Here is a 24,107-nt window from a genome sequence, read left to right as displayed (position 1 = left end):
CCTCCGGCCTGTGACGAAATGTAATAACAAAACGAACGGTTGTTTAGAAGGGCGATGGCGCATTCTAACGGAAAGTAAAACGAATTTGAGGACGAGGACCAATGTTAGTAGTACATTTCTCCCTGGCTGCTGTATTGTTTTTCCTTCTTCATCCACTTAGGGCGTTCTCTTGTAGTGTTTTTATGACAACATTGTATTGTGCGTGTGTCCTTCGCGGGCAGCCCGATTAGCTTGTGCATCAAGAAGAGAGAGAACAAAAAACAACACACATGAAACATGAAAAGGATTTGCTGGTGCAACTATCGTTCGTGATTGTGTATGTGCGTTTGTGCTCTTGTGTGTGTGTGTAATATTAGCAGAGCTCTGTCAATGTGTCATTGGAAGTTCAAAGGGGGCAGTATTCCTTTTTAAGCAGATTTTGAATGATGTATACTGTTCGACTATTATATTCTGTAACCAGTTAGTTTTTTTTTAAATAAAAAAGTCACAAGTTATATCTCAGCGGAAGTGTGCGAATCGCTTGAGGAAAATGTACCAATAACTTTGACCGTGTATGGTGGGCCAATTGATATGCCGTAATGTTTACAAGTTCTAAAATTTATAAATAGACTTTTCTGCTACTGACTACTGGAAAACGTAACCAAGTACGGCAAATACATACCATAAAGAAATTGAATTGAAAAGCTGCTGTAACGTTCTTAAATTAATGATTTAATATTTTTATGACGATATATGAAACACATGTGGATACATTTATAGCATCAAAATCAATATTGTATCTGCAGCGCTAAAACGAAATAAGAGAAAACTTGTCAGTTCTATCGAAGAATTTACCCAGAACTTCATCACAGAAAACAACACGGTGTTTATGATCTATGGATTCAAAGTAACTCTATGTGCAAACAATCGTGGTTATCTCTTCATCTTCTCACGATCAGTGATTATTTGCAAATCATTAAGACATGTTTCAACAATTGCTACACATGCAACAAAGATGCATCCATATGAGAATACGTCGCGAATTGATGGTACTAATAAATAACGCAAACTATAAGAGAAGAATAATTTATCCAAATAAGATGCAACAGTGTTTAATCAGTAGAAAGAAGGCAAATGATCGTGTGCACGCAATGGAAATAAGGCTAGAAACATAGCAAGCGAGATTAATATTTCAATCGATTAGATTGTGTTGTGTAACTGCATAGAAATAAACCGAAAATAAAAGTAAACATATAGTAATATAGAAAATAAGATCAAACATGTGCGATTGGTGGCAAAGAGTTGCGTAGTTTAGTGAGCCCAGTCGAATGTTCTAATTGTATGCATTTCGTATAGCAGCAAGCATGTCCTTTGATTTGTTAAAGCCAGGCAAACATTTTCGCAGTGTGGTTCGTCGTGATTTAATCGATGTGTGGGTTTAGTTCACAACGTGATTCCTTTCAGTTGGATACTTTTGTGGCAGATAGAAATATCTAATACGTTTACTTGGTGAGGTGAGCTTGTGCGGAAAGCGTTATGATGTTTTGCGGTGTGCAGTTGTGCTTTAGTTCGGTCTGGACGGTGTTTTTATACGTTAGCACCAGTTAGTTGCCCCTGTTTTGTTGACTAGAGTCGTTTGTTAAGTGGTTCATTAGTTTTGGATTCGGGAACTACGCAATTTCTTTTTTGTGCATAAACGACTCCTTTGTCCTGAGATTAAACTGTGTCTAAATCGGCTGGAAGTTTATGTGAGTTGTGGCAGCAGAAATTATTCACGAACAAATATCTTTCAGTGGGATCTTTAACATTCAATACATCCGAAATCGTTGTTTTATGCTATCTATTTTTTAACAATGTGCCCCCCACGAACAGTGAAATATGAAAAAATCTTTAAAATTGTTTATTATGCATAAAGTTTTGTGCAATTATCGTTTTGTTTGGAGTGTCGAGTTTAGGTTGCCGTTGCTTTTGTCATCTTTTTAAATTTGTACCGTAAGTGAAGTTCGCGAGTTCAATTTTGTCCAATATTCTGATGTAAATTTAGCGTTCCGTAGCGTAAAGTTCTTCCATGATTAATTATTAACCGGAGCTCACAATTATTTCTATTTGTCCCACGTGCAGTATTGTGGTAAAGTTGCGTTTTTGAGTGTTTTAATTAAGCTGTTCAGTTTGAAAGGTGCTGTTGTGATAAGTTATCTTGTTTTGTTTAGAATTGTGATACGAACATTCGATTCCACCAATGGTGCAGTGCTCCGTGAATGTGCCCTAGTTTTAATATTGGTGGAGTAGGGAAAGTTATTTATTCTTCTAGTCAATTGTTTTGCTTGCCCGTTGCCTCAGAATATCAAAAGCTTTTACCTAAATGCAAAAAATAATGGAGCTGAATATTGAAGCTCTTCAACAGTTTTTATGTCAGATTTTGAAATGAGTGGGAAAGATAAATAACATACTTAATTAGTCTTTATTTATGACCAAAGCCGTGTTAAATTGTCGCCTGTATGATTTTCGTTCAATATAATAATTACGGAGACTCGTACCGTGGATTATTTGTTTAAACAGATTCTATTGAAGTAATTGATTGATTACTGCATTCTATGCATACAGACATTGTAATTTCATATACTTACTGATTACTTCTAACGGACCAACGCTATTATTCAGTCAGGCATAATACTCGAGGCTTTGTCGATGTTAATAGTTCATCGACCGTTAAAAAAACTATATATTTGTGCTTGTGGTGTTCCCCAAGGAAGGAAGAAAATGTGTATCGAACGATACATTGTCCAAGATGTGCTGTGAGCTTCATAGGATCTTTTGGAGAGTTTGAATCGTGTTTAGTGGTGTGTTGGTGGAATTCGCTGGGAATTACGTATGCGTGTGTTTACAGGTAGTTAGCTACCAGATAATTTACAAACGTTAGAGCAACACCGACTGGAAGGTTTTTAGGATATGTTATGCATCCCAACCCAAACTAGCCATCATTTTTGAAGCAGTGTACCTCTGCCATTGCGAAAAGTGATAGGCATGTGTGTGTGTATATGTGCTCTTTTGTTAGCACAGATTATCGAAAAAACACTTTACACTTTCCTGTCGAGGATTGCGTACCTAAAGTAGAATGTAGCGTTTGTTGTAAAAATTGCAATTCAAATTGGTTTTACAAACGTTACCTTTTGCTGACGGGCGTATGTTCCCACGCCTTAACTTCCATCGATTCGTTTTTGCTTTTAAAGTGGCAGAGGAGTGAGGGGTTTTCCAATCGTTTTCGTGGTGAAGTGGATGTTGATGGTGTCTAATGGAAGAGATAGTTTATGTTTTGAATTGCATTGTGAACTCCCAACGGGGGACATGTTTCATTCCAGTTGTATGCTCAGTGAAGTGGCAGTGTCTATTTGTTTTTTTTTTCTATCTTTCGAAATCGACCTAAGCAACGAACTCGGTACGCTTATCGTATAACGTGCACATGTTTAGTTGGAGTGCGTTGGACTTGTGATGTTTACATTATAAGGTGGCATTGTTTTGATTCGTTTCGTGCGAAAAGGAAAGAAACAGATAAAAGTGACAACTGCGCTCTAGTACTGCATGGAAGAATTTGAATTGACAGGTAACTGCATAAGTGTATATTTGGTGTGTTCAGCTGCGCGGAACCTCTTCAATCAATTTAAAACAATAGGGTTATTGCATGAGTTTGGGCCCACTAGAAAGGAGATCAATTATCACACTGTTTTCAAATAAAAATCGATTTATTCTAGTTAAATACCAAATTTGGAAGTGATTGTGAGTGATTTTTCGAGAAAATCTTTAAAATCTACGAAGTTGCCCTTTTTCACTCCATAATGCTGCAACCCTTCAATAAGTCCACCCACATTGAAATGTAAGCAACCACACTGCCTAAAACAATCGGAAGTAATATTTGTCTTAAATTTTGAGTATTTTTAAGAATTATCAAAAAATTACTTGATTTGTTTTGATTTTGACAAATGAACCCTCAAAAGAATGGTCTTTTCAAAACAAACAACTTTGTTCCGAGCAAGATCTTTCCAACTCTTCTACTTTTTGAAAAAAGCTGATCGTGGAAGCCCCCTCCTCATCCTTCGGAAGCCACGACCCGGCCCCGTCTTCTGATTGGTCCCCGAACCGGTCGAAACGGTTCTTCAAGGTCATTCTTTCAAAATCGTAAATCACCGACCACCAGATGACGCCAGTGAGCCCACATACAATGTCAAATTTTCCGCTTCAGCGCTCTCTAGCGGTCAGTATGCTACCACCACGTGTTTTGATTTGAAACTAGACGACCGCAACGGCTTTTTATTTGCCGTCGATACAATTAAAGAAAATTCATTTTTGCCAAAATGTCAAATTTCACTCCTGGACCATAATTTTCACCAAAGTGGTGCATCTGACAGTGATCCTATTAGATCTTTATCTTCTTCTTCTTCTTCTTGGCGTAACGACCTCTTGGTCATGCCTGCCCGTTAAGGGCTTACGAGACTTGTTTCCCTGTTGTACGTGGATAGTCAGTCCTCTCGTACAGGGGAGGGTCCGGTCTCGGTTGGGATTCGAACCCACGCCGTCGAGGTGGTGAGCCCCGGCGCTCATGGGCCGATTTTCTAACCGGCGCTACCGCTCGGCTGTCGCGGACCCCCAAGATAGATCTTTATTCTTCAGGTAAAAATTCCTACCGGGAATGGATTAGATTGGGCATAAATTTATTCTCAATTTGCCGATTGTTGCGTTTTTTCGATAACACATTTGAGCGTAACCTCGTCCCGCCTGAGTTTTTATAAAGTCCGGAGGTTAAATCAGCTATAATATCTTACAAAAAATTGAAACTGTTACGGTTTTGTACTGAACTTAAAAGTGTATAACGATCCTTTTAGTTCATAACTGTCATTATAGTAATGGCAAGTCGACAACATTGACGACTGCATCATTGATAATGTGTTAACCAAATAACACCACTGAGGATGAAATGGAACAATACCATGAATTGTGGTTGTAATTATGAACCGAAATAATTAAACTGTCAATTAGTAAAATAAAAAAAAACTTGTTTTTCATCATCATTAAACGACGCTAAAATATACTAATTTAATTGCATTTTGCTTGAAAGATTCTAACCAAAAAATGTTTCCCCGAAGTTAACGAAATTGAGTAGAATTTCCTTATCCCATGGTGCTCGTGTTGTATTCTTTCGTTCGAAACCGGTTTCTTCATTTTCGATGAAAGATTTCTCTCACGTTCAGAAAACTAAGAATACTGGAATTAAAGGTAGGAAAGAAGAAGATATTCAGATATTAATGGCGCTCGAATCTGAAATAGTCATATTTTTTCAATCTAGTTCACAAGGTTCACCACTGCCACATGCTATTTTGGAGCTCTTTGCGTTAATTTTGCCACCTAAAATACTACTTTTATCGAACATGTAAACACTACTACAACTTGTTAAGTGTTGACGTTAATCTTTGAATTTCAGGTGTAACAAGGCTGTCGTAGTTTTGGGAAAATAATTCCAGCTTTCAAATAAAACTGTAATCAATTGATAGCGGTTTGAGTAATCATTTAATTTTACGACTATTAAACTTAACCAAATATTTCCGTATTGCAGATAAAACAAAAAAAAAATATAGGTAAAGAAACAGGTATGATTAAAATAACTATAAGATTTAAAATATATTGTTGTTGATAAACAACTTGTGCAAGGGCGACAAAGAAACATTGTTAGACCAAGTTGTTGAAAACTTAGGTTCAACACAGTATTTTTTGTCATTCGTTTTCTACAGCTTCTTCTAAGAACAGCGATCTGAGATGATCGTCCTTCACCCCGTTTGTTTTTTTCTTGTAGTTTACCTTCTCCTGATCGCAAGTTCATCGTCAGCTCAGCATACAGCATTAAGATTTCTTCATGCAGAGAAACTTTCTATTCTGTGCGCCATGTGCGCCCATATTCGGCGGTAGAAAGTTAGAGGTTAGTGCTCCTTCCTCTCTTCTTCGCAGTCGGCATCACGTTACTCACATTTCGGCATATTCTTATCTGCGCACTTCAGTCGATTTGTGGGCCACCGACAGGTGTCAATGTATGCAGAAGAATGTCTAACCCAAATAAGGAGTGGAGTGTTTGCGTAGTTTTGGTGATGGTCAGAGGTAACTATTTTGAGGGTTGGATGATTTAAGAATGGAAAAGGCAGGTTTTTTCTTGAAAGTTTGGAGAAAATCTACGCGAATGGGATGGACTTCAATAGCGCGCTGTAGCCGAATTATTTGGCTGGGTTAGTTAATCTTTTCCCATTCCGTTTAACCTATTTTTGGGATGAATTTACTCTTTACAGAATGATCGTCTCAGGTTACTTCCTAAATTGAATATTTATGTTTGCGAATAGACTGTTTTCTCTCTCCCCATGGGGATGCAAACGGTGACACAAACTGTATAAGCTATTTTATAATGTACATTTTCAACGTATCATAAAAGTATCCATCGATACGAAACAGAAAAGTGAAACATAACAAGTTTCTATGTTTAAAAATATTATTGATGTTTTCCTATTGCCAAATATATAATGTCTGTAAATAGCTATTAAGATAAAATTTACTGTTTTATATTACTGCATTTACTACTACTTTTTTATTCCGAATGTTGAGTTCAGCAAGCAATCGCTACAAACATTGTATCAAATTTAATTGATTGCGGGGTGAACATTGAATGCAAGTCGTGTGCATAAAATATTTTGTAATTGTTTGACAAAACCGTGCATCACTTAATTTAACATTATTAACAAGTAAATGAAAACAAAAAAACTACAGGTTTACTCGAATCCCAAAGCTCGTTAAGGAATGTAAAAAGTCGATTAGTGATTTTTGTTCGCTGATAGTGTACACGCATTGATTGATATTGATCCGACTGCATAGACTAACATTACTTCCCGGCAATTGTCAACCAAATTTGTTACTTGGAGAGTACTTGTTATTGGACAAGTTACTTGGAGAGTACTTGTCGTAGAAAACATTAAGATTAATAGGATCGGTACCTTCCCGTGGTATCTTACACTTTTAGCTTTTGCATTAGCATTCGCTTTTATTTCTATAACCAATTTTGACAAAAATAAAGTTACCACATTAAAATGCATAGAACCAGCAATGGGGAACGTTCCTGTAGCATAACGTTAGAAAGAGTACCGTAAGCACTCTAGTAAAATTGCAACTAGAAATGGACTGCAGAATCACTACACCCGACAAGTATTTTCCGTTAGAAGTGCAATAGTAGTCAGCGCAATACAGTAGCATACGGGCAAGATCCCAGCATGCTTGCTGTTGCTTCCATTATGGCTCGCTCAAGCGTGCGTGTTATGCGTTACCATTCGGCTACCACGATGTGGCTAACGGAATTCGGTCCGCCAGCCAACCGAGTGACCGATTTGTAACATCTAGAATAGCACAGACTACCATGCATTCTTGGCTAGCAATTTGAACTAGTTAAAATTAGGTATTTTAATAGATTTATTTTAAAGTGCAGTGCTTGAAATGTAAGGTGGATTTTCAAAATTTTATCTTACGTTTGAAAATTAATGTTAAAAAGACTGATTCATATGGCTTAACTTAATCGAGGATCTCTACATATCGCTTGGCTTATGGGGCCTTTTATGCCAATGATTCGGCATGAGAGACAGGTCACTAAAAACTCCTTCCTAATTTGTTCAATTTAAATCACTATTCTACATGCTCGTTCATTGTTTGGTATCCAATCCCTGTTCAGTATTCCAGTCTCCGTTGCGACTAGTAACTCGTTTACTTTAATATTCACTATTTTTTAATTTGCGTCCATATTTAGAATTTTACGTTTTGTAATTTGGTACTCTGATTATTTTAAACTGTAAATTAATTAATATGACTCTACTTTTTCACTCAATCTATTTTATTTTTTCTAATCTATCAATGGTTGCTTTGTAATATATTTGTTTATAATCTTTTGACTTTTTATGTTTTTTGTGTTCTTGATGTTTTCAACTTTAATGTATTTCGAAAAAAGTTGTAGCGTTTAAGTCGTTTAAATACGAACGAACCAAACGACTACTCCAAATCGTGCTCGCATGGCCTCACAGTAATGTGTTCTTTTGTTAACAATATATGTGATTGACTGCTGGTAAACACTGTCTGGAGCAGACACTATCCCCATTGTGCCACGAGATAGGCGCGTGACGAAGCACTGTGTCAGCAGAGGCCATTGTTTACCAAACTCTGAAAGGGTACGACTGGAAGAGGTGGACTAACTAACTGTACGTTGGGAAAAGGTAGGTGCATATTAGTCGTAGCGGGCGTAGGAAATTGCAGTTGCTTCGCTTGGCCGGGGAATAGAGAGCAGTGTCATCATTGGTGCGGGATTGACGGAAGTCTGTTCTGAAATAGCTTTCTTCTCCGTCCAACACTTTTCGGGGCGACCGAGTACGAAATACATCTTGCCGGTGCTCTTAAACTCGTCCGCCAAAAATGGCCCAATGAGCCATTATGCCTTCCTCGACCTCCGCGTCTCGTGAATAGGGAATGGATTCCTACGGCCTCATGTTTCCGCGCAGCCGTAATGTCGATCGAGGTTAGTAGTAGAGGAGTAGTTGAATGTTTTAACCTCAATCTACGGGACGGATGATCCAGATAAGATCAACCCCATACTTTTAGGGTGTCGGGGATCTTAAGTATTTTTTCTTTGTTTCCACCTTTTTCTTCTGTGCCACTCGTAAGTCAAGGAATCTCACCGGTCTATCTTTTTCATGGCACCACTCCCCCGGTCCCGGAGTGTTGGTGGCCCCATTTTCAGTCGAACTTTATGTGCCCTTACCAGCTACTGCTGCCGCGGACATTGACACTGGCGAAAATGATTATTCAGCCCCTTTGCGAATCGAGCTAGCTCCTAGTTGAGCCGAGGAAAAGCACTGAGGAAGTTAAGGGAAAAACCCCTTCCCATCGACCACGATCCGTTGCGTTCGCTGTGCAATGGAATGTGAAGCGGAACGAGGGAAAAATTGCGCACGCTGAAAAATCTCACGAACGCCCCTCTCCGGAGTATGCGCGCCGGAAAAAAACAAACTTGGACCTTCTTGGACTTGGACTAGGAGCTTTGTTACATAACTGGAATACCGTACCGGGGTGATGCCGCCCACGCAGACAACATATTGACCAGCTAATAATATCTTCTTAGTCACCCAGACATTTCCACTATGGCGTCTACTCTTTCTGGAAGTATTTTTCGAAATTCCAAAATTCTCAATTCGACATCAATTAGGTAAACAAATAGAAAAAAAACATGACGGCATGCGGCAACGCATGATGGGATGCAAACGTTTGTATCGTGTTTCGTTCCTCAAACATTTCCATCAGTGTTCAAAAATCATAAAAACTAATTTGTTGTGTATGAATAATTGAATAGTTTTTCTCGTAATAGTTATAACTTACAAAATCTAACCAATAAATTCAACAGACTGTATTTCAAAGTTTTTAGGAATAGACATTTTGATAACAATAAGGATAGTAATAAATATTTGAAAATTCTAATAATTTTGGTAAAATGGTGAAAAACAGAATGTCAATTTTGGATCTCTGAGATGTTTTAACGAATGGCTTACCATCGTGTCATTTCGAAAAAGCATGTAAATGAATTAAAACGTTGTTTCAACGCTGTTGTTAATTCATGGGTCTGGTGGTTGAAGAAACATATGATACAATAAAAATATAGCAAACTACAAATTAATCTATTCTGTCCTGAGCTGAGCTTAATGCTTTGATTTTTATATTTTCTCGCCTTCTTGACTGTTCCTGTTCCTCACCACAACACATCGATTCGTGTCCAGGAAGAATAAACGAATTGCGATTCCAATTACGAAACGTTCATATGAGCGTTTAAGAATGCATTTTTGCTCATTCTTTTTCTCTCGCTGTTCCAGTCCAATGAAAAAAGAAAAAAGCACCTGTTACCAAACCGAAGTCAGCTAATGAAGCAGACTCATCTATCTTAATCATCGTATCGTATTTCCCGTTTCGGCGGATGAAGAGGGTTTTCCGGTGCTGGAAAAATGGCGAGCGTGTGCTGGGAAACGTTTTTCCTGCGTGCGAGGAGTCTTTGAGGCGCACGAAAAATTGCATGCCAATTAGAGCCGCTTGCTAAATACGTTTGTGTGAAAGAATAATTGGGCTCCGGAAGGCTACTGCAGTAAGACACTGCCAGATGCGGCTAAACATCTAAACGGTTGGATCTGATTGGAGCAATTAAGTATTACGGAATACAAACGACTGAGAACTCAGCAAAAGTCTTTAAAAACTCTTCTGATGGATTTGAATTACGGGGAAACTAAAATCTTTGGATAGCCTCTAGAGGACGCGCCGGGTTTAATGATTCGAGCAATTAAACGACCGATCGGAAACGATCATTAACATCCATTGACGGATTCATTGCTCATCTCATGGAGATTTTTGTTTTTCCTCTTCAAAATCATTTCCGTCGCGCGGAGAAAAACGGGTCGACCGGCTGGAAAATGGAATTACAGCCCTGACTGGCTGTACCCGATAACGGTCGGGAATGGTGGTTCGGTTCCACGCCACGATATAACTGTAAAACATATGTGTTCCGACAGTTCGACACGCTCTAAGTACGCACGAACCTTGTATAGAGGAACGAAAGGAGTGGAGCTGGAAAAGAGTAGCGGCTGTGGGGAGGTCTTTACTATCTGGCGCGTGTGTTTGTGTGCATTTTTTTTGTTCCTCTTCTGAATTCACATCGATGATCTACTTTTTCTCTAGAAGATGTGATAATTAGCAAAGCACATCATAAATCAACGCACAACATTGGGCAACAGGTTAGAACAGAATGTTCTAACCGGGTCGCGGTTGATATGGAACACAAGAATGGAGAAAAGAATGGGTGGCAGAAGGATAAGACAATTTTTAAAAGCACAATAACAAGTTATGATAGAATACTACAAGCCATTAAATGCAACACCCAAGTTTGCATTTTTATAGATTTTCGCATTAATTATTTGGCTAACCAACAGCGTGTATAGTTTCAGCTGCTCTTAGTACAAAGGTAAAGTCACCAATATCTATAATTAAAACTAATCTAAAACACTGAAGCATTTTCAATGTTTTTTTTTAAGTACAGAAATTTAAATTGTATCTCTATTCTCTTCTTCTCTTCTCTATATCTATAAAAATGAATGTTTGTATGTTCGTGATGCTAAAACTCAAAATCGGCTGGGCCAATCTTGATGACGTCTTCGTATGATTTGTTCCTTTTTACCCAAGGAAGGTTTAGAAAAAAAGAGAATTTGAAAATTCCCAAGGAAAAGCCGGAAAATGGGAAAATTCAGTAAAAACGGCTTTTTTCCATATAAAAAAAATAACCTTCTCTGACGAGTGTGGTTGAACTTATCCCAACAAAGTCTTCTGATGATTTGTTTCTTTTAGCCCAATAAAAACAATACAAGTTAGAAAAATCCTTAAGAAAAGCCAGAAACCCAGAAAACCCGAAAAATGCTTTTTTCCATAAAAAAATTGAAACTTATAAAAATGAGTGTTTGTTTGTTTTTAACGCTAAAACTCAAAATCGGCTGAGCAAATCTTGACGTTGTAATTTGATTATTTGTTAGTTTTTATTCATGGAAGGTTTAAAAAAAGACAACTTTAATATTGTCTAAGGAAAAGCCGGATAATGTAAAGATTTATGAAAATTGCATTTTCCATAAAATCAAACCAAATATACGATGTATATTTTAAACTAAGAAAACCGCTTGGCCAATCTTAAAGAAGTTCTGGGATTTTTTCCTTCTTACCCATACCGATTACAATTGAGACAAATAATTAGTCCGAATTCGCGGATCATCGAATAATTTCATCTCGGATAATCAACAAGCGATCGCCTAGATCACGTATATTTGGTTCAGATAGACGTTGAATGTATTTTGTTGAGTGACAGAAAGAGCTTTCTTGCTAAACACTTATGAATTTTGAGTATTTAAGTTCAGGGAAATCTATCAAACAAGTTTGCAAGTACGTCGCCTGATGGGATATGGCGTTTTTTGGCATTGAAGGAGAGGACTAAAGTGTCTATACTTAATAGAAAGATTATTTCGATGAAGCCATAAAAAGTCCCGTTGATTGTGAGATACGTATAAAAATGACATCGCCGAAGATGTTTCACATCGCTTTTGAACAAAAAAATGGAAAAACTGGAATTTTTTTAAAACATTCTTTGGATTTGTCGGATATGCCGCGACTTAAAGATGGATCTGTTATTGTTATGTGTCGACATCTTCATGCACCGAATCTATAAAGCCCCCCTTGAGTTTCAATACTTGCAAGTATAACCATGGTTATTCCAATATTAGCGTATTGTTAATATAGGACGAGGCGAAGTTCGTTGGGTCAGCTTGTAGATCAATAAAAATCTACATAATTTATAAATATGGAATAAAATACCCATTTGTAGATGCGAATAAATATTCTTACACAATGGAATTAGCTGCACCATGTGCATAACTTTTTACTGTATTTTGTGTCCTTTTAAAATGCAAGACGTCGTTTGACTTACAGGGAAAAACATAGAACTCACGTATAATATTAAATTGGAAAACTAAAAAATAATATATTTCAATTTTTGAAAAGACTAACGGTATACGCTAATGTTATCCAGTAAATGACATTAAGCCAAGCGGACAAATCTTCTTATATAATTTCTGAATATTTATTTTCTGTTTTTATGATCAATTAAACTTCGAAACCTTTTTACTTTTATTTGACTTTAGTTAGCAATTCTGAGTGACTGAATTTACTTATTTCTTTTCATCTTTATTGGAGAGACTTTGATCTTCTTGGTTATTCGTTATTAAGTTTAATATTTATATTGTACTTGTTCTTAGCGAAGTAAACTGGTGCTATGACGCTGCAGAGGCTTTATGGGGGCTTGCTCCGTGTCAGAGGCTGTAGAGTTCATCAGCGATGATACATCCCAAGAGGCTTGACCTTGACCATACATTAGGTCAGAGTTATTATGTCGGTGGGAAGTAAGGGTAATGCTAAAAGTGTCTCAAAGGTGTAAACCTGTCCAAACCAAACCGTAGGATTCGAAACCGAGTGACGAAACGAACAGGAGGAGGAACCTCAACAGGTAAAAAAACAAAACCAGATGTAACACAGAACAACCCACAAGGACAGTGAAAGCAGCCATCATCCAAGCCGGGCGTTCCGATTCGACCCCCTAAGGAAAAGGGTAAAGTCAAGAAAAATACCTTGGAATGAAACGGGTTACCGCCGGCGGGAGTCGCAGTGTAGATGCACACACATATCGTCGAAGAGATGTTCTTCGCTTCCTCCATTTTCTTCCAATCATCATCATAGCCCGCTGATGCTGACGTTGGCAAATGATGGGTTGTATAACCGAGGAAAAAGGGCTCCCTCTCTTTGGCCGGGTGATCCCGAGGGGGTAGGCGACAGAAATAGAAAAATTCAAATTGCTGCCCTTGTTGTGGCATCCGACCTGAAGCGGACGCGAGCTACGATGCGTATGGGGTTGGGGGAGAAAAACGATACACTCCTGCGGGGGAAAAAGGGGTGAACGAACATGCGAGGACGATGGAGTGGTGGTGGTTGGGGCAGAGCGGACTATGGCGAAGCTTTTTTTCTTTGCCTATCATCAGTTGGGAACGGAAACTACCGGGGCAGCCAAGAAATGCTCGCACCAATACAGCGGCGCATCCATGTAGGAAGCATCGCTTCGGAGGGGCTTTGGCGAAGATCCGGCGGTCGTTTCCTTCGACAGTTCCATTGCAGACCCGAACCAGTGCGGACCAACTTCAATCCCGGTGCAGCCGCCCTTCGTAGTAGGCCACTTCCGGTGGTGCTGTGCTTGAGCTTGTGATTCGTTATTTAAAGAAAGAAATTCTTGAAGAAATTGTGTCCCGGATTGATGGGTAGTGTGTTTGCCGTTGAACATAAGTTGAACAAAAACGGACAATAATTGTGCACAAAAAACACTAGTGATCGGAAGAGAAACCCAACATCTCACAAAGCGTGTGTAAAAGGAATTATCACAATGAAGTACTTAGTGTTTTTGGTAAGCATGATTGGTGGATTAGTTTTGTACGGAAATAGCTTGCCAAGTGTACGTCGTAAAAGTATGCTTTTAAATTTGGGCATAAATGAAACATTGAATTTATTAAGACATACGACTTTATGCATAGATATTGTTTTAGTACATCAATAACGAACCAATAAATAAATGATCGATTTTATTAAAAAAAAACACGATCAGGTGTACGCAGCGAACAAAAAAACAGCGTCATCAAAGGAATTTATTCCTCAAGTTCATACTTATCTATGCAAACACTCACACACAAAGTGTGCGCGAGGGTGGAAGCTCCTCAGTGTTATGTACCTAATAATTATGCAAATGCTGTTCTACTTTCCGTCGCGAACGACGAACCCCCGATCTCGTCTTCAGGCGGAGAAGGAAGAAAATGTCGGACTGGGATTTTTGTTTTCAACTTTGCTTTTTTGTTCGGCCTTTTTGAGCACTCGCTCGCTCGGTGTCCCATTTCGATCGGGATCCGCTCGGGAGAAAGTTGTCTTGGTTGGCTGTGGAATTGGAATTCTTGAGAACAGTGCGAAAATGAACGGTAAAGCATGCAGCAAGTGGTGGTGGGATTTGAGATGCGACGGCGGTGGCAGGTGAGAAAAGGGACGGCGAAATGGGGTGAAATCGTCATCGTCGTCATCCCGGCCGACGGCGCGGATGAATGCGTCATCGGGTCATTTTTGAACGATAGTTTTTTAATGTGTAGCAAGCGGTTAGTACATTCAGGAAACTGAAACTACTCGCATTTGATGGGAAGATTATAAAAGAGATCAAGATGTTTTATTTTAATGGTAGAGAATAAGAGAATTTACGTATGATCATATCTTAAAACCATGGAAAGACCGTTACAGAATCCCCATTGGGCCCAGTGAATAAGAACTAATTGTCTTATCCACTTCTCTAGGGTTCTCTAACGGTAATGGAAGAACAAACCATCAAATATGGACAAGAAAACCGAATCGTCGTCGCCAATCCTATGGATATCTTGTAACGGACCCTCACAGCCGGTCCGAACCATTCCCGGTTGCAGCCGATTGACCGTTTTGTGTCCCCTCCCCTTTTCTTGCCGGCCATTCCGGTTGGCGAGGATGGCGCGTTCCGGTTCAGCCGCGGTTCCGACTGAAATGTGTTTGTAGGTCAGAGAGGTCTGCCCGAAGAAGCACTGTTAGGTGCGCGCGTAGCTTCTTATTTCTTTACACTTTACACTTCGCTAGCCCATTAGGCTGATGGAGCGTGGCCAGCGTATCGCACGCCGAACTACTGCCATGCCAAACCGCACACTCTCCATACGAACACGGTTGAGGAAGAGGAAACGAAAAATTACAGAAAATATACTTAAATTCGATACCCTCGAGCGTCACTGGATGATTCCCGGGGTGGCCCTATAGTGCGGAATTAGGTAGCCATTAATCTAAAATAACGACTCACCGGACAGTCGATCAATCATCACCAGCCCAACCTCTGAACCACCAAGCGCGTCGAAAACGAACGGCGGTTGGTGGTTCCCGGTTGGCGTGTCAAATTCTTCCTCCTAGAAGATTCCCAAAAATCTCTCAACGGCTTCGGCCCAGAGGTGCCAAAGGGAGAAGTAATGCTTCCGTCAAGTGGCACCAGTGTCTGGAACAACTAGAACCCGGTGGGAACAACGAACGCCAATTTCCATTAACCTGGTATTTCTGTATTGTCCTGGTTCGTCTGTTGTGATTGTTTTTTTTTTTAGTTCATTTTGAGGCAAACGATTGATAAATGAATTTAATTCAACAAAAATAAACGATAGACGGCAGTTTGATCGCGGCAGATTCCGGGTGCGATTTCACCTATTGTTTTGAGCCGAGGTTCGTCGCCTAATGCTTTCTTCTACGAAGGTGTTGAAGTCTTTCGTATCAATGCATAGAGAAACAATGTCATGATGCTTTTTCAGATGTTTTTAGGTACGAAATTAAGGGGTTGATCCGTTAGAAGTAAGTTTTGCATTATTCAAACCGGTCGCAAAAACATACTAGCAATATTCTTCTTACAAAAAGATAAGTTTAAAATCAAAATGATTTAAATTGAACCATGAGCGAAGTCAATACAGAATGAGTCTGCAAAAAAAAAGAAAATACCTCACCTTCGTTCGTGGGAAATGTGTTAATCGATCATCGTAGCTTAAGCTTCTGCTTCCTAATTTCTTCTTCGGTTCACGCTTATCAGCGGAAAAGCTTCGGGAAGGGAAATCAGATTACGCACAACGGTGCTTTGATTCCAGCAGCATGAGATCTATTCCGGTTCTTTTTTTCCTCTCCAACTTAATCACGGCAAGGTATTGCTTTAATTTTTCATCTACTTATGGCTAGCTGGATTTCATTACAGGCCATTTAATTTAGCTGTTTGTGTGATTAACGTTAGTTGCACATTGTTTAAGTGAGTAAACTACTGAAACAAGATCGAAGTTTGTTATGAAATGTAATGATTTCTCTTGAGTGCGACAATAATCTCACCTTTGTTCTGCTAAGCACTCCAAAAATATGGCTTTCTAATAAAATGGTTATACGTACTGTATTGAATAATGAGATCCATCTCGAAAAATGACACGTTAGATTGTTTCTTCGCATAGAAGTACTGTTTGTTTTTTTTAGTTTAACGACACCTGCACCCGAAAGTAACACTCAGCATTATGATTGCATCGATCATGAGCTGTGAAGAGGATTCCTCCAAGCAAACACTCAGGAAACTCTTAACAGCCAGCTCGTGCTCGATCTCGGCCAATCGACAACTGCTTCGGCTTTCGTGGCGTCAAGTTGGATTCTCCTGTGCCTACCAAGTGTTTTTCCACCGCTCAACGCCACCATCGCTGGCGTTTTCATCAAGTGCAGAAAAACGGGCCATGGACGGTCCGAAGTGGAATCGAGAGCGTGCGTCCGTTCTGTGCCCATTTCGTGGCTACTTGCTGGTGTCCGAATAAGGGAGAAGGCGTGCAATCGGTTGGAAAGAAAATCTGAATGGATTTTCCGTCCCCACCGCACAGTTTTAGCCTCCTTCACAAACAACGTATCGTAGCTCGGAGACTCTCAAATTAGGAACTTTGCCATCGCCAACGTCAAACTCAAACTGGGCTGAGAATGAACGTAGCCAAGAGCGGCCAGATTAGAGCCCCGCTTTGGTTTTTGCCCGAAGCCTGCGAAATAGGCCACAGAAATCAAGGTTGATATACAGTGCCCTTCCTACCATCCGTAATGCTAATGGTAACCGGTAATTGAACGATACCCCTCTTTCACCCGGATCGGGTTCTGGAAGCTGGTTTAACATCGATGTTGCGTCCATTCAAGTTAGTTATCACGCTGCTAAACGAGTGTACCCCTGGGAAGTGGTGGACAAAATCCCCATCAACGCAGGAAGACACTCGCCGATTACAAGCACAAATCGATTTGTGGGCTTCTTCGTTACGGGCGAAACACGATTTGAGTAGGAAAAATTAGATTTATTTCGCCGTGCCTCTTCTTCTGGCTCTTCGCCATCTAGGAATTTGCCCACCGTTGCATTCGATGAAATCGAGACAAAATTGAGAGGCGAAAACCCCATCCCTAAGCCAAGTCCAGGTGACGCGGGGGTATTAAATTAAACTACTTCTTTCCTACCACAAAACCGACCCGTCACCGAGTGACCACTTTCTACACGCCCAGGTAACGGCGCATTTGGAATGGCTGAGTCTTTGTGGATTTGCATTTTCTTTCTACGATTTTTGCTCCAATGGAAATAACCATTTGCACAACTTACCGGAGACACCGGTTTGGGAAATGATTTGAACGAAAGAGGAAGATCTGTTTCAGATCAAACATACTAAGTTTAGTATAGCTTAGTGTAGTGTACGTATACGAAAATTGAGTAATATCGGTAGCAATTTGCTGTAAATTAGTTGCAAAATAGAAAATAACACACCAGAGGCTGCTTTGTAACCCTTCATTGCATTTTACTATTTTCCTTACAAATGAATTTTAAAGGTACTATCCAAGACAACACTTTAGGTTTAAATACTCTACGAAATTAGAACAATTAGTTTGCATTTTGTTTTAGATCTTACACTTCTAAAGATGATAGAAATGAAATCAAAAACGAATCATTGCTTGCTTCCCAAATTTAAGTATTGCGATTTTCTCTTTGCAAAAAAGAAAAGAGAAAGAACCTTCACCCCGCTGGAGAAAGGTTTATTAAAGTTTGCATTTGTAGCTTTTTCTGCAAATCTTTGCATTTAAGCAGAAATCGAATATGTCTCGAAACAAACCTGTCCATCGTTCCCGTCCATTCAAACAACGTGTTTTCCTTCGGTTTTGTTTTCTTTCGCGAGAGCAAAATGAAACAAAGCAAAACGGCATAAGATAAAAGTGCAAAATTTCACCCCCAATCTTGCAGTGAGCCACGCAGCTGCTCTTGGGTAGAAAGTGGTTGATCAATTTCGATGCTACTTTGCGTTCGCGATAACGTAAATTTCCCAAAAAGCGACGAACGAATTCAGATGAATGACCAGCGGGTGTGAATAAAGTGCCGATTTTTGTTGTCGATTTTATCGTTTTCTCACTCACTTATCTGCATCGATGTTATTGGATTGGATTTATGGATGCAAATGAGGCCGGTTTTATTAGAGGGTTGAAAAACTGAACGCCTATCGATACGTGTCCGATGTTTGCTGATGATGAGCGAACTTCTACTAGTTCCACGGAGCTGCAAACTTTCGTCTCTGGCAGACACTAGTGAAGACTCCAACTGGGTCACGGAAATGGAGAGTTCGTAAAATGGTGCCCACAACGAGCCAATTACTTGCACTCTTAACGCCGCACTAGGCCATCCGATGTCCTAGCGATGATGGGATCTGGTTTTCTTTTCCGAAATTTCTATCCAACAATTCCAATGGAGATATCAATACATAATTAACGGAGATTTTCCAATTCACTTTCATGCCACAGCTACTCTTCGGATGTCAGGTGCTGATCAGAGGCGACGACCTGCTGGACTCGGAGGAGCCCCCTGAAGGGTAAGGATGGATGCATTTGTCAGAAGGCTTGATAACGATTCTTTGTGTGTCGCTCCATACAGATACTATGCCTTCATAGAATCCCCGTCAGCCGTTCCGCCGAAGGTACGCTCGCCGCCCTACACGCACATCAACATCGAATGCAAAGAGGCCACCAATCCGAAACCGTACGTGTCCGCCAACAACCTGTGCGGCGATCTGAATAAGGGCAAGATCCCGCGCAACCCGATGAAGCAGAACGTGCTCGGGGAACCGTATCCATTGTAAGTGTTCTGCAAGCATTCGAAGAAGGTGGAGAAGAACGTTATCATCTTATCTGTCCATACGGTCTTACCTTTTGCAGCGAGCTGATCCGCAACCAAACGCTCAAATTCCTATCGAAAACGCTACCGGTGCTGAAGGCGGACGATACGTTACCGAAGGTGACACAGATCGTTCCCGACGAGCCGGTGGACCAATTCGACGATAATGGGTAAGGAACATTGTGCAACATGTATGTGAAGCGATGCAATCTTGCATACATAATGTCTAGGTATTCCAAATGTCTTGGTCTAAGCTATAAGCTGTCTAAGTGTCTGATCGGTTCTGAACGCTGTCCTATCTTGAAGTTGTATTCATTTCGATGATTTGATTGGATCAAAATTCAAACCCAAGAAATTGTGAGTTACACCGGGCCGGGACACTTTAAAGCAGGAGTGCAAGTAGCCGATAAAATTATTCTTTAAATCAGGGGTCGGCATACATTTCCCTAAAGGGCCAGATGATTAAAAGGAAACTGAAACCGCGGGCCGGATACCTTAACCGTCACCCCTTCAACCGCCTACCCGGGTAGTTTTTGGAGTTTTATTTTGTTCTTACTTTTGATTGGATTGACGTATCGGCATGAAATTTTTAGAATGCCTAGAAAAATTCATTTTCTATCGTTTTACTAAAGAAAAAAAATTGCTAAGGAATTTAAATAATTTTTATTTGCGTTTTTCGGTTGATACCCCTCAAACGTTCAACCGGACTACCCGGGTAGTCCATACATTTTGTATGGGAGATTCCGTTTTCCTGCGCTTAAGACTTAATAACTTTTTATCTAGACGTCGGATCGATTTCAAATTTTCAGTGAAGATACTTGAGGGTGTTTCCCAAAATATTGTAAAATTTGTATAATTTTAAAAATTCATTCAGTATGTTTATTTGAGGTTCCAAAAAATTTCACCATTCATATCTATAACAATTTGTCTGTGTAGTTCATATATTTTACATAGAACTTTGCTTTTTCTGTATTTTAGTACTGATATATTTGCTCGTAGATACTTAACTACTTGAAATGTTTTGGAAAATTGCATAAAATATTGTAAAAATTAATAAACTCTCAGCCGTTTCATGTTATCTTCATGCTTCAACTGGGAACAGAGTTTTGTCCGTTATTTAATGCTTTTTTCGTCAGAAATGCTGTTTCTAGTAATTCTTCTATTAGTCTGTTCGGTTTTGTCTATTCAAAGGATTGAGTTTTTCCATAACGTTCACTTTTACTTAGCTTTTGTTGTACTTTGAATCACACGCATAGTCGACTAGAAACGGATTAATAAACGTGTTTGTGGCGCAAATTTTCTGAACAAAATGATGTGTAGCATACTTGTATTTAATATTAGGTTAAGATTTTAATACCTAAACGTAAGGCATAAATGTTTAAATTATCGAATTCGTGTTTTCGAATGAAAGAATCCTATTTGAACATTTAATATTTCTATAACACTTTTGGAAACAAAATTGAATAAATTTCTGAAAATTTCAAGTAATTGAGATTCAATGATCAAAGATACGTATACTGAAATACAAAAAATGCAAAGTCCTATCTAAAATGTTCAAGTTGCACAGGTTTGGGTAATAGATGGAAGGGTGAAATTTTTTGGAACCTCAAATTAACATAATTAATGAATTATTAAAATTATAAAAGTTACACAATATTGTGGGAAACACCCTCAAGTATCTTCACTGAAAATTTCAAATCGATCCGACGTCTAGATAAAAAGTTATTAAGTTTTAAGTACAGGAAAACGGAGTCTCCCATACAAAATGTATGGACTACCCGGGTAGTCCGGTTGAACGTCTACGTATGTAGATTTGGTTGAACGGGTGACGGTTAAAGGATGACTGAATTTTTTCAAAGTAGTAACCTTTTCAATGGAGTTTCATCTTTCTAAATAATAAAGTTATATAAAAAGTGGTAAACGATAAAATATTTGAAATTTTTGCGTTACACTTTTTAAAACATTTTCATACTTGTTTTTGCTAAATTTTGATTTTGGATCCCAACATATAACAGGAACACCTCAGTGAAATCTTCATGTTTGCCAAGAAAACGAACCTGACAAATCCGATAAAAATTGAGATGGGTTTTTTGAATGAACCACTAAAATTTTCTTACGGGCCGGATAAAATCAGTTGGCTGGCCGGACTTTGCCGACCCCTGCTTTAAATTATCATTGGACTTGGATTGGAATTCAAATTCCTGCTTTTTAAAAAAATTACTTTAAGATAAGATTTGATACATGATGATTCTAATCTTTAAAAAGAACCGTTACACTAAACAATACCATAGAAAAGAGTTCGACCGCGGACCAGATTCTCCAAACGTCAATATAAAAAGTAAATGAAAAAAGTATATGAAGTATAGAAAAAAAGCACATGAAAAAGTCGCCTTGTTAAGGTTACAAGGTTAAATGTAAATTGTCGATTGTAAAGCCGTCAAGACTTGAAATTAGTTTTGTAAGTTACACTAAAATTTTCAACCGAGAAAGCCCGGGATAAGGCCTAACCGTAGGGAGGAAATGCCCTAAGAACAAAAAAGTCTGTTAGAGCATGTTGGCTCTAACAATACGGCAGTGTCCGTCATACCACAATAAATAAACTAAAATTTTCCTATGGGCCCAGATGTTGTCGATGCCTGCTATAACCAGTTGGACAACAGCATTGTATTATCGAAGCTACTTGATTTTAACTCGTCTATTTAGAGGTTCCAACTTACAAATCAAACCTAGCCGAACGTGTGTCGATCGATGAAGCAATGTAGAAGTATTTATCTTCAATATGTTGTGGCGGTAAATAATTTTATCTTTAAATCCATATTATTTACAGCATTGGACGCCGCATGGGCAAAGCGATGCGGGTGGATGAGGATCGCCACGAGGAGGATGCCCGAGCGCCACGCAAGTTTTGTGACGGCGGTGGCGTGTTCTGTGCCCTGTACCGCGCCATTCAGGGAGAACCAATCACCAGCAAGCTGGTGGCCGAGAGGCGCGAGGAAGCGGCTGCCTACCCACCTCCCCCACGGTACGAGGGACCACCAACACCCTGCCCGGCCAAGGTCGAGTATGCGACACCCGTGTTCGCGAAGAATTACCAGGGATCCTGGCGCTACGTGGTGCAGATTCCGTACGAGGGCTATTTCACGCAAACCGTCGAGGTGACCCGGTGCCTTCAGGCCCGCTGTCACTATTTGGACGGTGGCTGTCTTTCGTCGCCGCGCTGGGTCAGCTTGCTGGTGGCCGAAATCTTCTACCCGAACGCGGAGGAATCGACAACGGCACCGCCAACCACCACCACGGCACCATCGATTCAGGATTTCCAGGCATACCAGCAGTACCTGCAGAAGCGGGCCGGTCTCCCGACCGACAATGTGTACGACAGCTCTCTCAGCGGACAGAGCCAGCAACAACAGCAGCAACAGCAGCAGCAGCAAGCACCAGTTGGTGCAGCGGCAACGACGAAACAAAATCAGCACTGCGATGGCCACGACGAGATTGGTTGCTTCCAGGTGCGCCTGTACTACGATTGGTTCCTGATACCGGGCTCATGCAAGTGCTGGCGGCCGGATTACTTTGCTAAATACGTACGAAAGCGACCATCGCCAGATCTATAGATCGCATCGACGACCTCCCGTGTACGAACTTAGGTAAACATTGTGCGCCTTCCCAGGCGAGCAAATGCACAAACTCAAACACGCACCCGAAGGTGTCTCACAAACACTAAATTGACGGAATCGACTGGCAAGCAAGCAAGGTTGCAATTATTTATTATATTTATTTCACGACTACGAACCGGAAATTGCGTACCCAGGGTTCACTGAAGGTTTCTCTCAAGAAGGGCTCCCGTGCAGCATCTGGCTACGGCTTACAATTGCAAGACTGTCCTTACGGAACGCCCTCAACAAGGGAGAAGTAGGAAAATAATTTGCAAGGCGTTATATTTATTGAAAACAGTGCAGTAAAAAACAACCCTATGACTAGCAAGACGATCGGTTGCGGTGTAACAATACTACTACTATTCTTCTTTTTTATAATTACTCTCGGGGGAATCGACAGCAGAGGGTCCTTTGGGTGGTAATGGTAGGACGCTGCGGTCACACACGAGCCTCGTTTCGCAAGGTTTGCAAACAGTGGATTAACAGACCAGAGTCTGGTTTATGTCCTGCCGCATTTGGAAAAAGGGTATTGTCAACCTTGCGGACCCATTCAGCGCTCAGCAATTCTTACAACACAACGCTCTAGCATTACTTTTTTACTGTGTAAATAAGAAGTAAACCTTTTTAAAAATATGATCGTGATTTATTTTTTTAAATAAACGGTTTATGAAGTACTGACAAATAATAAATGTTGTTGGGTGTTTCCTTACAGTACGCGTGTATCACATCCAAGCCCATAAAGTTCATTCATATTTTCATCTTTTGTGCCAAATCATCATCGTCAACTAATCACTATCTTTTATGCCGAAAGTTCGTGAACTGTCCACCAATAGGAAACACAATTTTCAACAATAATGGTATGACCGACGGGCGGACAAGACTTTTTAATAAAAAAGAAACCTTTTTCAATTATTAGACCTCCTTATCAACAGTTAGACTTTAACCCCTTCACAATCTCAGCGTTTTTTAAGTTTTTTTTTTTGTGATTTAGATCAATACTGTTTCAAATTTAGTTCAATTACATCGATTATTGTCACATAAATGAATAAACATGTATA

General features: G+C 39.8%; 1 protein-coding gene across 1 annotated transcript; it reads left to right on the top strand.

The window, feature by feature from the left end:
* Nucleotides 1-14,044: 14,044 nt before the first annotated feature.
* On the top strand, nucleotides 14,045-23,007 carry LOC131281671 (uncharacterized). The gene is made up of 5 exons (XM_058311019.1): nucleotides 14,045-14,065; nucleotides 19,027-19,094; nucleotides 19,157-19,357; nucleotides 19,438-19,566; nucleotides 22,224-23,007. The coding sequence occupies exons 1-5, from the start codon at nucleotides 14,045-14,047 to the stop codon at nucleotides 23,005-23,007; spliced, it is 1,203 nt and encodes a 400-aa protein (XP_058167002.1).
* Nucleotides 23,008-24,107: the final 1,100 nt, after the last annotated feature.

The sequence above is a fragment of the Anopheles ziemanni genome, chromosome 2 (assembly GCF_943734765.1).
Source record: "Anopheles ziemanni chromosome 2, idAnoZiCoDA_A2_x.2, whole genome shotgun sequence".
In the NCBI taxonomy this organism is placed as follows: Eukaryota; Metazoa; Arthropoda; class Insecta; order Diptera; family Culicidae; genus Anopheles; species Anopheles ziemanni.
The sequence above is the reverse complement of the archived record's forward strand: the minus strand, read 5'-3'. Positions and strand labels throughout refer to the sequence as shown.

Excerpts from the sequence above, each read along its gene's own strand:
- LOC131281671 (XM_058311019.1), top strand. The coding sequence starts at position 14,045 with ATGAAGTACTTAGTGTTTTTG. Across the intron at positions 19,095-19,156 it reads TCGGAGGAGCCCCCTGAAGG|ATACTATGCCTTCATAGAAT; the intron begins GTAAGGATGGAT and ends CGCTCCATACAG. Across the intron at positions 19,358-19,437 it reads CTCGGGGAACCGTATCCATT|CGAGCTGATCCGCAACCAAA; the intron begins GTAAGTGTTCTG and ends TACCTTTTGCAG.